The sequence below is a fragment of the Mrakia frigida genome (genome assembly GCF_051309035.1).
Source record: "Mrakia frigida strain ATCC 22029 unplaced genomic scaffold BDY24scaffold_38, whole genome shotgun sequence".
NCBI classification, from domain to species: Eukaryota; Fungi; Basidiomycota; class Tremellomycetes; order Cystofilobasidiales; family Mrakiaceae; genus Mrakia; species Mrakia frigida.
Window position 1 is genome coordinate 42,252 of NW_027481243.1, and position 12,597 is coordinate 54,848.

At 54.7% G+C, this 12,597-nt stretch overlaps 4 protein-coding genes across 4 annotated transcripts; 2 read left to right on the forward strand and 2 right to left on the reverse strand.

Moving 5' to 3' along the window:
* Positions 1 to 23: 23 nt before the first annotated feature.
* BDY24DRAFT_191979 (uncharacterized protein) lies at positions 24 to 1,578 on the reverse strand. Its single transcript, XM_076636406.1, has 3 exons — positions 1,029 to 1,578; positions 423 to 886; positions 24 to 317 (listed from the first exon to the last, which is right to left on the reverse strand). Exons 1-3 carry the CDS (start codon positions 1,348 to 1,350, stop codon positions 129 to 131), a joined length of 975 nt encoding a protein of 324 aa, XP_076493053.1. The 5' UTR covers positions 1,351 to 1,578; the 3' UTR covers positions 24 to 128.
* A 166-nt stretch (positions 1,579 to 1,744) lies between these two features.
* On the forward strand, positions 1,745 to 3,442 carry RPS2 (40S ribosomal protein uS5 RPS2). The gene is made up of 6 exons (XM_076642088.1): positions 1,745 to 2,021; positions 2,162 to 2,267; positions 2,374 to 2,839; positions 2,914 to 2,994; positions 3,073 to 3,132; positions 3,213 to 3,442. The coding sequence occupies exons 1-6, from the start codon at positions 1,985 to 1,987 to the stop codon at positions 3,270 to 3,272; spliced, it is 810 nt and encodes a 269-aa protein (XP_076493054.1). The 5' UTR covers positions 1,745 to 1,984; the 3' UTR covers positions 3,273 to 3,442.
* A 762-nt stretch (positions 3,443 to 4,204) lies between these two features.
* BDY24DRAFT_410623 (adenylyl cyclase-associated domain-containing protein) lies at positions 4,205 to 6,874 on the reverse strand. The gene is made up of 10 exons (XM_076642852.1): positions 6,813 to 6,874; positions 6,678 to 6,753; positions 6,354 to 6,591; positions 6,029 to 6,250; positions 5,806 to 5,891; positions 5,562 to 5,667; positions 5,253 to 5,463; positions 5,022 to 5,119; positions 4,790 to 4,913; positions 4,205 to 4,692 (listed from the first exon to the last, which is right to left on the reverse strand). The coding sequence occupies exons 1-10, from the start codon at positions 6,835 to 6,837 to the stop codon at positions 4,364 to 4,366; spliced, it is 1,515 nt and encodes a 504-aa protein (XP_076493055.1). The 5' UTR covers positions 6,838 to 6,874; the 3' UTR covers positions 4,205 to 4,363.
* A 28-nt stretch (positions 6,875 to 6,902) lies between these two features.
* COG6 (Golgi transport complex subunit COG6) lies at positions 6,903 to 10,207 on the forward strand (the record flags this gene model as incomplete). The annotated part of the gene is made up of 11 exons (XM_076637783.1): positions 6,903 to 7,406; positions 7,486 to 7,616; positions 7,719 to 7,916; positions 8,017 to 8,184; positions 8,281 to 8,605; positions 8,704 to 8,840; positions 8,931 to 9,006; positions 9,128 to 9,385; positions 9,508 to 9,600; positions 9,675 to 9,743; positions 9,824 to 10,207. Exons 1-11 carry the CDS (start codon positions 6,996 to 6,998, stop codon positions 10,205 to 10,207), a joined length of 2,250 nt encoding a protein of 749 aa, XP_076493056.1. The 5' UTR covers positions 6,903 to 6,995.
* Positions 10,208 to 12,597: the final 2,390 nt, after the last annotated feature.

The window sequence follows — 12,597 nt, forward strand, 5'->3', positions numbered from 1 at the left end:
ATAGAGGGAGAAACGAAGACAAGCACTCAAAGCTCAAAGCGCGTCCACCACTGCCTCCCTCCTCCTCCCTCCTTCCTCCCACCCCTCCACCTATCCAGACTACCGCCTTCTCAGGAAGCTCAGACCCTCTAGAGCTCCATCCCGATCAACACCTTCCCCTCATCGACCTCCCACTCCCAGCCGCTCCTCGCATCGGGTCGAACGATGGTTCCTCCGATGAACAGCAAGCCGTGGACGAGTTCTCGCAAGTCAGGGGAGGACTTGTCGAGCACGAAGACGAGGGTGGAGCAGTTGAGAGAGTCAAAGGCTAGGTCGAGCTGCGAGTTGAAAAGAGAAACAAAGAGGAGAAAGTCAGCAAAGGACGAAGGAGAAGACGGATCTCTGAATGACGTGGGAGAGAGAAAGAGAGGAACGGAACGTACAAGAATCTCAACGTGTTCTCTGATCTCGACTCCTTCGGCCATGGGAACCGAGACGAGGAGCGTAGGGGATCCAGGGACCTGAGGAGCATCGAGGAGAGCTCCCGACCAGGAGACGCTCGAAGCGTTCGAGGTGATGAGGACCGATTGCGAGACCTTGCTCGCTTCCTGAGCGTGCTTGGGGAAGAGCGATTCGAGGAACGAGGTATGGGTCTTCTGGGTGGTTTGAGAAGAAGAGGAAGAAGAGGGAAGAGCGGTGAGGGAGACGTGAGGACGAGCGGATTGGATGTAGGAAGGAGTGTTGGTAGGAGAGGAGTCCGGCGTGAGGAGAGGGACGACGTGGTGGTGGTGGTTGGACGACGACGCTTGAGTTCGAGCGGGGAGGATGTTGGTTGGGAGGAGTGTGTTGGAGGAGAGAGGAGGGGAGAGGAGAGGGGTGGGCTGGTGGGTGTTTCGCAGAGATTCGTCTGGAAAAGGTAGGGAAAGGAAGGGAGGAAGGGAGGGAGGAGTCAGTCTCAGCTTCGAGTCTCCCGGACAGCCCCGCCCTTCCCTCTGGCCTCCCTCCCTTCTCTAGTAGATGTAGGATGAGAATACTGGATTCGTTCTTACCTTCGAACCGAGATCTCTGACTCTCACAAGTGAGAGCATTCGACCTGCCGCCCTCAAAGACACTGCCAACCTCCTCCTGCTCCTGCGAAGGAGAACGTTCGTGCTCCGACTTTAGCCACTGCAAGAGGCTCCTTGATCTGGTCCCCGTTCCCGATAGCTGCGAGTCTAACGGCGGGGTAAGAATCTGTAATAGAAACGAGAGGAAGGAAGATAGAACAAGAGTCAGGATCGAAAGGAAGGAGAGAGGAGGAGACGAGGGAAGGGAAGGGAAGGGAAGGGACGAACTAGGAGTTTCTTGTTGTTTTGTTGATTGATTCGACATGATCGTTCAGTGTTGGATTCGGGTGTGTGTATAGAGAGGAGGGTGTGGGGTGCTGGGGAGCTAGTGGTGGTAGGAGATCAGGCCTTAGAGCGAGTAGGAGTAGTTTCGGTAGTCGTCGTTGGGAGGCAAAGGAGGGAGACGTGCTTGGTGGGTCAAGCCGCGCCGAGTTGGGTTTCCTCAAATCGATCCTTCTGAAAAAAATCGTTCGATTCTCTTCATTCGAGTTCGTATACTTTTTCATAGGATTGAACATCTCGGAATTAGAGCGAAAAAATGAGACGAAAAGTCGAGTCTTTGGAAGAGGAGGTGAAAACAGAGACGCCTCCGCCTCTTTCTCGAAATCCTGCCCTCCTCCCCTCTCCCTCTCTCTCTTCTTCCCTCCAGCACTCAACAAGGTGAGAACCTCTTTCTCTCGATATCAGCTCTCCTCTATCCTTCCTCAATGACGTCGTCCTAATCGCACTTTTTCCTTTGTTTCCTTCCTCTCCCTCTCCTCGTTCGAACCATCCATCCTCTTCGACTCTCCCTCTCTCTCCTTCCCCTCCTCCTCAGAACTCAAAGGTCGCCCCGAGCACGAGACCTTATCCCCCACCAACTACAACACCCACTCCCTTTAACACTTTAGCAACCTAAAATGGCTGACGCTACTGCTCGAGGACGAGGTGCCTTCGGTAAGTCTACAGAACGAAGAGGAAGGAAGGAGCAGGAGGAAGGGAAGGGACGAAGGGACGAAGAGCTCGAGCTGACCTTTTTCCTCCTTCCCCTCCCTTCCCTTTTCCTTCCTCTCTCTTTTTTCTTTCAACTTGTATAGGACGAGGAGGTGCCGGAGCTCGTGGAGGAGACCGAGGAGGACGAGGAGGAGACCGAGGACGAAGGGGTCCCAGGCGTGGAGGACGAAAGGATGAGGACAAGGAGTGGTGAGTTCGAAATCGTCGTCTCTTCTCGTCTCCCTCGTTCGTTCGACGAGCTCTTCCTTCGAAGCTCGGACGCTCATCATCATCTCGTACCTCTCCTCGCTCTCAGGGTTCCCGTCACCAAGCTTGGACGACTCGTCAAGGACGGAAAGATCAAGTCCATGGAGGAGATCTACCTCTTCTCGCTTCCCATCAAGGAGTTCCAGATCGTCGACTTCTTCCTCCCCACCCTCAAGGACGAGGTCATGAACATCACCCCCGTTCAGAAGCAGACCTCTGCCGGACAGCGAACCAGGTTCAAGGCCTTCGTCGCCGTCGGAGACTTCGACGGACACGTCGGACTTGGAGTCAAGTGCGCTAAGGAGGTTGCTACCGCCATCCGAGGAGCCATCATCGCCGCCAAGCTCTCCGTCATCCCCGTCCGACGAGGATACTGGGGAGCTCACATCCAGGAGCCTCACACCATCCCTTGCAAGGTCTCTGGTAAGACCGGATCCGTCATGTGCCGACTCATTCCTGCTCCTCGAGGAACCGGTATCGTCGCTGCTCCTGCCTCCAAGAGGCTCTTGCAGATGGTGAGTTTACTTCTCTATACCTTCTCTACCATCGAGAGATCACGTCTGACCTTTGTTTCGTTCGTTTCTCGCAGGCCGGAGTCGCTGATTGCTACACCCAGTCCAAGGGAAGCACTGCTACCACTGGTAACTTCTTGAAGGCTACCTTCGTCGCCGTACGTTCTCTTTCTCTTCCTTTCTTCCCTTCTCGAAACCCTCTCCTGAATCTTCTTCTTCTTCTTCTCGTTCTACAGATCGCCAAGTCCTACCAGCTCCTCACCCCCGATCTCTGGAGGGACATCGCCCCCGGAAAGGTTCGTCTCGCTCTCCTCCCTCCCTCTCCTTCGTTCTCGAAACTGACCTCTTCCTCTTCTTCTTCGTTTCCTTTCCTCAGACCCCTTACGACGAGTTCTCCGCTCACCTCCAGTCCAAGGCCTCCAAGGCTTCTTACTAGAGTGTGTCAGCGCCTCGCGTTCGATCTTTCTCTCCCTCCCTCCCTCTTTGTCTCGCTCGTTTAGTCGTTTAGTCGTTTAAAGGACCTTTCTCGTTTGCTTAAGCTCTTTACTGGGTCTCGGGTTGAATACGTTAGGTTTTGGCTGGATGGTTCATGCTTGTGAGCATTGATTTCTTCGAGGAGAGAGAGAGGAAAGAGGGAGATCAGAGAAGAGGGAAAGGAGGGAGTGTTGCGACGGGTTGGGATCCATCCTCGCCGCCGGATGATGAGCGACGGGATGATGTGCCGATGAGCGAGAGTCGAAGCTGGCGGTCCTACTCCTCCTGGAGCCATCATGAGATGCATCTGCTAGAACGCGGTGTTGGGAGGGAACTGAGTCGACGGGGACGCGTGGGTGATGGTGCTGTTGGAGATTGACCATCGAAGGGTGAGGAGGGATCGATCCTGGTGGAAGATGAGGTCTCGAGCGGTGGAAGGAGAAGGGAGTGATTGTTGCTGAGGAATGGGAGCGAGGGTAGGTTGGTAGGACTGCTGGTGATGAGGCTGAGCAACGAGGACGGAGACGGGTTGAGTGAACGCGCCTCCTCTCCCTCCTCCTCCACCACTGAACGACATAGCCTGATACTGATGCTGCTGCTCCTTCTCCAGGTTGAACGTCGGCGCCATCGAATCGCACCTCGACTACCTCGACAGAGCAGCTCGACTCTCAACTTTCCGCAAAGCAGGTCGAACCGGAGCTGCAGCTTCCTCTCCCTCCTCCGCTGCTCCTCCTGACTCTTCCTTCTTGTTCACGAGCACTCCACCACGAGTGAACCCTCCCGCTCCTCCTGCTACGGGTAGGTCTGAGACGAGAGGCGAGACGGGCGGGGACGACGCGTCCAGTTCGGATCGCAACAGCCTCCCTTTTACGAGCTCGAGAGACACGAAGAAAGCAAGAGGAGAAGCGTGTAAAATCATGAACGTAAAAACTAAAGAAGAAGACGAGAAGATATCAACAGCGAAGGGGGGGTACTGAAAGGAAGACGAAACGAGGCGAGGCGAGTGCGGCGAAAGAAAAAGAACGAGACGACTCCACGAATCCCTGCCTCCCTCTAACCCGAATGCTCAACAATGGTAGTAGCCAACTTCCCATCCTTCACAATCGTCTTCAACTGCTCCGGCACCGCCTTCTCCACGAACATGCCCTCCTCCTTCTCGTCCGGATCAGGCAAAGAAATGTTGATCGACGTCGATTTGGCGGTGATGATCTCTGTAGCGCCATCGAGGCATTCCTTGGAGAGGTAGATCTGACCCGAGTCGGTGGAGTCGACGAGGACGGTGGGGACCCTGCCGAGGATCTGGACGGTGAAGGAAGGGGAAGAGGTGATGGAGAGGGAGGAGACGACGGTTTCGATGAGGACGGAAGTTTTGGAGGAGGAAACTGTGTGAAAAAAAGAAGAGAAGGGAGGGTAAGTACGAGGTTGTGAAGAGGACGAGTCAGAGGGAAGACGAGAGAGAGAGTAGAGGGAAGAACGAACTGAGGTTGATAGCGTTGACCTTCCCCTTGACCTGGATGACGGAGCTCTTGCATCCGTAGATGTTGACGACTTGGTTGATCTCGACGTTCTCGAGAACAATGTTGGTGTTGTTCTCTTGGTACTCCTGCGAAAGATCATCGCCCAAAACGTCGAAGAACGAGAAGTCAGCAAAAGGAAGAAGACGCGTCTCGTCTCGAAGGACGCGGGGAGAGGGAAGAAAACGGAGACCCACGATCTCCCATCGGTTCCCAACGAGCTCCATCCTAGCAGGCTTCTTCCCAGCGAGAGAAGGAGGCTTGGTAGGTCGAGCAGGTCGCTTCGCAGGAGAAGCTGTTTCGAAGTAAAGAAGAAAAGTGAGAGGACGCGTCAGTTTCGACGTTCGGGTTTCACATTCTCTCTTCCCGTTCCACTTCCAACCCAACTTTTCACCGAAAATCATCTACGAAGAAGATCGTGGACTCACCTCCAGTCCCAGCCCCGTTCGCAGGAACGACGCTGCTCGCCCTCAACTCTGGGTTCTTGTGGGTCATCTCGCTCTTGTCGACCTTCTTGAGTCCCTTGGTCACGTCTCCTCCGAGCTCAGCGAAGAGTCCCTTGGGAGCAGGAGAAGAAGCGGCGGCAGCAGGAGAGGTCGAAGCCTTGGAGGGAGCGGTGAAGGTCGAGGCGTCTTTGCCCTGTTGGAGGGAAAGAAGAACGGAACGCGAGTCAGCGAGGAGGAGACCAGTGATTGAAAAAGGGTGTGATGGGAAGAGGGAAGAAGAGGAGAACGAACCTTAGGGTTCCAAGTGAGTCCAGTGGTGTGGAACTGCATGATGTACTTTCGAAGCTCCTCGAGAGCGTTGATGAACGACTTGACCCATTCGACTTGAGACTTGTCGCTGCAGGAGTTGAAGGGAAGTAATCACGAACGAGAACGATCAGCACTCGTATCTCGAGCAAGTTTAGAAGCGACGACGAGCATCGCCGACGACGAAAAGGTCGAAGGGAGAGGACGAGAGGGACGCGAAGACACTCACGTCTCCTTGAACTCCTTGATGACTCTGTTTCCATAGAAGTTGGCCGACTCCTTGCTATCAGCAACGTAAGGTCCAGGCTTGGAGTCCTGTCGCACCACATAAAATCGAACAGCAAGAGAAAGAAATCAGCTCTCTCGCCTCTTCGATCGACCACCTGTTCGCTCGAACAAACACACGACCCTCTCCTCTCTCCTTCCTTCTCTGGCTCTTCCTGTAAACTCACCATAGCAACCCACCCAGCCGCCGGGATTCCCTCCGATACCGTACTAAGATGGTTGAACTGAGGGGACCTCCTGTTGGCGTTCTTGATCTCCTCGACGGCGGTGAGCTGAGTGACCATGGGTCCGAGGAGGGGTTGAAGCTTGTCCGCTGGAGGTTTGGAGCATTGCGAGGCGAGGAAGATGAAGTCTCGTTGGGCTTTGAAGAGGGTGGCTACGATTTTGGCCTGGAGAAGAAAAGGAAGAGAGCCAGGGAAGAGGGTCAGAGGGGAAGGAAGGAAGGAAGCGAGACGAGACGAGGAGGGAAGGAGGGTCGAAGATGGAGCTGACCTGATCGTTCACGACTCCTCCTACGGCTTCAGATTTGGTGAGGTAGGATTTGAGATGTTCCTCGTACCAGTCGTCGAAAGCCTTGACTGCTGGGGAGTCTTCGGTAGCGGCTACTGGAGCTGAAGCAGCAGGAGGAGCAGGAGCTGCGATAGAAGCTGAGGGCTGAGGAGGAGCGACGTGAGCTCCTACCTGGTCTCCAACCGTCGAAGTAGGAGATTTGAGAAGACTTGAAGATGAACTGTATACGATGAAGAGACCGGTGAAGAGGTCAGCGAAGCTCTGGAGGTGATGTATAGACGAGGAGAGGACGAGAGATGGACCTACGTGGAAACTCCGAGATCCTCGAGTCTCGAGGTCGCAGCTTCGAGCCGTTTGATGATCGTGGTGAGGTTGTGAAGACCTGGAAAATCGTCAGGATCAGCATGAGCTCCGTATATATGAGTTGGAAGTGATGCTTACCTTGAGAAGAGAGATTGGAAGCCATTGTTGATTGTGGAAGTCGAGAAGGAAACAGCGAAACCATCTCGTTTCGAGCTCTCTCTCCGTCGCCTTCTTCTTCTCCTTCCCTTCCTTCCCTTCATCCACGACAACCTCTCAGAAATCAATCAGGGCCGTCGGATAGCCCTCCTCCATTTCTCACCCATGTCTACAACCTTCCCTCCTTCCTCTCCTTCCCTTCCCTCCTCGTTCCATCGCGACTCCCTCACCACCTCGACCTCGACCTCCTCCTCCTCCGCCGTTCCTCCTCGTCGGACATCTACAACCACAGGTCCTACAACCTCTCGGAATCCCATCTCCTTACGACTCTACAAAGTTCTCGCTTCTTCCTTCGACGATCCTTCCTCAAGAGAAGCTCTGGAAACAGTCTCGGACTTCTACGTAGGAGGGCAAGGCTCCAAGTCCATCCACTCAGAAGGAGCAGGAGCTGGATCTCTCTCGACGGGAGAGGACGGAGCAGCAGAACGAGCGAGAAGATTTCTCAGGAGAGACGGAGAGGAGAAACTCGCAGAAGGGAGTAGGAAGTTTCTGGCTGCCTTTGGAGATGTAGACAAGGTGAGCTCGGACGAACGAACGAAGAAGGGAGGGAGGAAAGGAAGGAGACTCGAGCTGACCATCTCCTTCTCGCCCCCAGAAACTGGATACTCTTCAACTTCACATGCAGGAGATGCACACTCGATGCGACGACGTTCAATCCAAACTAGAGGAAGCCAACTCGGGAACCAAATTCCTGCTGGAACGAGCGGAAGGGCTCAGGAATCAACGGTGCGGTCTCGAGCTCCTCCTCCTCCTCCCCTTGTCGTTCCGTCGTCCCAGCTTCTGTCGAAGCTCACTCTTCTATATCCTCTTTGACTACGCTCTACCCAGAACCTCCACCCGACTCCGCTCAACTTTAATCGAACTCTTCCTCTCCCGCTTCACGCTCGCTCAATCCGAACTCGAAACGCTCACCTCGCGCGACGTCCCCGTCGGTCTCCCTCTCTTTGCCGCTATGGACCGAGTCAAGGGGATCAGGAAGGACTGCAGAGCTTTGTTGGGGGGAGATGAGGGCGGTACTACTGCTGGGTGAGTACGAGTCGCCTCTCGACGAGCTTCGGTTCAGATGAAGCGAAAGAGTCGAGCTCACCTCTTTCCTCCCTTCGACATCGCCTTTGTTCTCGTCCAGACTCGACATCATGGCCGCGACTTCTCAACAACTCGATCTAGGCTACCAAAAGATCTTCCGTTGGATCCAGTTCGAGTTCAGGCAGTTCGTCAGGGAAGCTCAGCTGGAGGTTGGGGTCGTTCTTCGAGAAGCCGTCAAGAGGTTGAGGGATCGAAAGTCTCTCCTCACGTTCGTCCCTTCAAGCCTTACTGCTCTTTTTTCTTCCTTTCACAAAGCTGACCCTCCTTCATAACTCTCACACTCGTCTTCTTCGGTACCTCGCAGCGAAGCCCTGTCCACCCTCTCCCACCTGCGTTCCACCTCCCTCCTCTCCCTCTTCCTCGACGCTCTCACCCGCGGCGGTCCCTCCGGTCTCCCACGCCCTATCGAACTCCACGCTCACGACCCTCAACGCTACGTCGGAGACATGCTCGCTTGGGTCCATCAGGCCACAGCTGGGGAGAGGGAGTTCCTGGAGAGTTTGTTCGGAGCGAAGGCGGTGGATGGGAGGATGGTCGGGAGCATGAGGAGGAAAGGGGAAGGGGAGGAGGAGGAGTTGGTGAGAGAGATGTTGGATAGGGATATGGAGGGGTGCTGTAGGCCGTTGAGGGTGAGTTGAGCGTCGGTGGGAAGGGAGGGGAGATGGACGAACTGACGCGTTTTGGTTTTGGTTTTCGTTTTCGTTTTGGACGCGTTCGGACTTGACAGATCCGTATACAGCATACGATCAAGTCTCAAGATGGGGTGATCATGTCGTACAAGATTGTGAACCTGCTGCAGTTCTACCTGGTGACGATGAAGAGGACGATTGGAGAGGACGCGTTGCTTTCGAGGACGCTTCAGGAGTGAGTCTTTCTTCCGGCTCCTTCTTTTGCTCTGCTCTGCTGCTGAGGTCGAAAGATGCTGACTTAGATCCCTCGTTTTGGGCCTCTTAGAATTCACGACGTCTCGTACAAAGCCTTCTTCGACACCCTCGACGCCAAAGGTCGTTCACTGCTTCGTTTCCTTCACGTTCGTCCCATCCCCACCCTCACTCCTCACTCCTCACTCCTCCCTTTTCCACCACTCCAATCCTATTTCTCAGTACCCAAACTAACGCTCACGCTCTCCTCCCTTCTCTCGTCGTTCTCAGCCCCCCGACTCCGACCTCTCCCCTCCCCTCGCCCTCCGAGACTCCGTCCAAACCCTCCGAGAGATCATGTCCGTCTACGAGTCCACCCTCATCGGCGTCGCCGACGACCCTCGCGTCGAAGGAGATTTCGCGAGGATCCTGGACGCTGCCGTCGACCCGCCGTTGGAGATGTGCAGGAGGATGGCGGATCTGAGGAAAGGGGAGGGAGGGGAGTGGGAGAAGGCGGTGTTTTTGGCGAATTGTGTGGGGTATTTGGAGGTGAGTAGTAGATGTTGAGGCGGGGTTTCGGGTGGAAGGGGAGGGCAGGAGGGAGGGAGGAAGAGGAGAAGGAAGACGCGTTGCTGACTCGGAGCTCGTCTCGCTCTTCTTCGAACGAACAGCACGTTCTGGAATCGTATTCCTTCACGGCAACGAGGGTTCTGGCTCTTAAGAAGCAGCTGGATTGTTACGTCAAGCTTCTCGCAGACGAACATGTACGTTTCCCTCTCTCGTCTACTTTTTCCCGTCGTACTTCGAGCCTGACTCTCTCCTTTTCCTCTTGCCTCAGTACTCCGAAATCGTCGAACAAAGTGGTCTCGCCCCTCTCCTCAGAGCTCTTCATGAAAAGGACGACTCGGTTCGTTTCCACAGCTCCCTCTCTTCCCTCTCCTCTCTCTTCCCAACCTAACACCCACCGACCTCCCTTTCCTTCCACAGACCCCTCTCGCCCACCTCCCGCTCTCCAACCCATCCAACCTTCCGAAAGTCCTCCAATCTTTCGAAGCCTACCTCACCACGCTCGACGTCCTCTCCTCCCCTCGTCTCTCGCTCATCTACTCGCCCGCCCTCGGACGCGCCATCCATCGGAACGCGCTCGAACGGCTCGCTGCGGGTTACGTCGAGATCTGGGAGGCGGTGATGGATAAGGAAAAGAACAAGTATGAGTTCCCGAGTAGTTTGCTGATTAGAGGGAAGGAGGAGGTCAGGGTTTTGTTGGGGATTGAGGAGGAGGAGGAGGAGGGAGGGGAGGGAGAGGGGAAGAAGGAGAAGGAGGAGAAGGTAGTGATGGGTGCAGTGGTGGGTGAGAAGGTAGAGAACTGATCTGACGACGATGAGCCCTTTTTTTTTCCAGGACTTTGGCTCGAGAAGCGAGAGAGAGAGAGAGAGGACGAGGAGTCGACGCGTCGAGCTTCGGTCCTCGAATCGTTCAGTCGTTCCTTCACTCGCCATCTCGGAAATTTCCTTTTCGTAGAGAGCACTGCAGATCAGAGGTGGATCGAGAACACGCTCTGCAAACAAGATGGTCGGACTCGACCTGAGAAATATGAACGAGGAATCTTCGTCTCTGCGAGCTTCGCATCGCCTTCTCCTTCCTTTCACCCCAACCGTCTATCATCAAGGCTTGACCCCTTCTTCAGTCCTCCTCCTAGAAATCCCTTCCGACTCCCAAGATATTGAACCAACTATATAAAGTGAGTCAGACCTCTCGAATCTGTAGTTTTTGAGCCTCTTGAGGGCCTGGAAGAGGTCGAAGGCAGGAAGGGAGGGAAGGTAAAGGAGGTGAGCTCCAAAGGAAGTCGAGCTTCTTCCTTCGTCCTGGGGTGGATCTCGAGCTTCTCTCGCGATCATTGGACCCGGGGAAGATGTCGAAAGGTTGCTGGAGATGAGGTTTCTTCAAACTGGGCCTCGGGAGCTTGAGAAGAGGATGGTGCGGCGGAAGAAGGAGGGAGGGAGGAAGGAGAGCTCAGCAGGGGATCCCGTTCGCAGAGCTTCTGTCGCGTCCCTGTTAAGTAGCGATGCTTAGTTGGCTCCTACGACCATACCTCAGGTTATCCCAATGCTGGTTCCTGATAGAGGGCATCAGGAGTGGGAGAAGCGGCACTTCATCAACCCTTTCAGCCCTGTCGATCTCGACGTCGAGCTGACCTCTCCGTCCTCTTCCCGATCCTTCAGAAAACCTCGTCGCCATGAAACTCGGAGCGTACACCATTAGCGTTGAGATGGAAGGTCAAATTCTCGATGAACATCAGGTCGAGGCCAAGGGGAACGAAGTCTCCTGTTGGATCGCCTCGGAGGAGGGCAAGGTCAGCGTCCCTCCCTCCGCTAATCCACCTTCATCCTCAATTTCGACTTGATCCTTTCTCCTCAGGGAGCTGTTGAGTCAATAACTGACCTCACTTCTCGTTTCCTTCCATTCATCAGACGTTCAAAGTCTTCATCGACCAGGAACCGGATTGGGGCACGTCCGATTCAGGTTTTCGCCTCTTCCTTGACGGTGACTCCAACAGCATCATTGGAAGATCTATGCGTAGTACAGATTCTCACACTGCTATGTCCGGTCAACCTAGGACTCCCACCGAGTCGTCTGCCTTCCTGTTCAAGTCCATCGTGAGTGAACGTCGTTCTTTTCCTCTTCCTTCGCCGCTGTTCTTCGACTCTTGAGCTCTCTTTTTGCTGATCCTCCCTCCTTCTTCGTATCGCAGACAACAACGGATGAGGAGACGCTCGACTCCTCGGCTGTCAACGAGAGCTTCGGAAGCATCAGGCTCAACGTCCATCGAGGAAGCATCGGACAGCAAGTCGGATTTCCGACTCCACGGTCTTCTTCCCCCGGCTCTGCTTTCAACGAACTCGCAGTGAAGAAGAAGCGGGTTTCGCACGTCTGCGGGTCCGTCTCTTCCTTTTCTGCATCCCAGTCGGCCTGTCTCGCTCCCTAACCCTCTCGCTTCGCCTCCTCTTACACAGTTTGGGTGAAGCGATCGCCCAGACGACTAGATACTCCTCTTTTCACTTTCAGGATGCCCTCGAAGCACCCCTCTTTAGCTTCGTCTTCAAGTACAGATCTAGAAGTCTTCTCCAAGCGATGGAGATCATTCCAGGTTCGTGGATCTCGGTCGTTGGTTGCTCTCTCAAAGGAGACGCGCCGAAGTTGACCTCGCTTCCCTTCGATTCTCTTTTCCCTTTCAGCATCGCCTGCCCCTCCTCCTCCTCCCCATAATGCCGCCGCTGGATCCTCTCGACTGTCTAGAAACTCGGATGTCATCGACATCTCTTCTGGAGACGAGAGCGACGACGACGAAGCCGTTCGAACGCTGAAGGTTCGTCCTTTCCAGATCCGTTCCTCGTACAAACTCCTCGAGTTGAAGAGCGATTCTGACCCGCTCTCTCTTTATGTGATCGCCAGGCTGCTCTCGCAAAAGCCAAGTCGGATGCTCGAGCTGCGAAGGCTCTTCGAAGAAGGAGCAAAGTGAGTCTTCGTTCACGTCGCGTCTTCCACTTCTCTCTTCAACGCTCTCGTTTGACGACAACTTCCTGTGCCTCTTCTCGACAGAATGAACCGGAGGACGTCAAGCCGAAGCTCGAACGAGGAGAAGATGACTCGGTCCCTCGCCCTTCGAAGAAGGCGAAGTTCGAGAGCGAAGTGATTGAGCTCTCGGATTGAGGAGTCGATGGTTCGCAAGCTCTTTTGTTTCTATCTTTTTTTACGAACC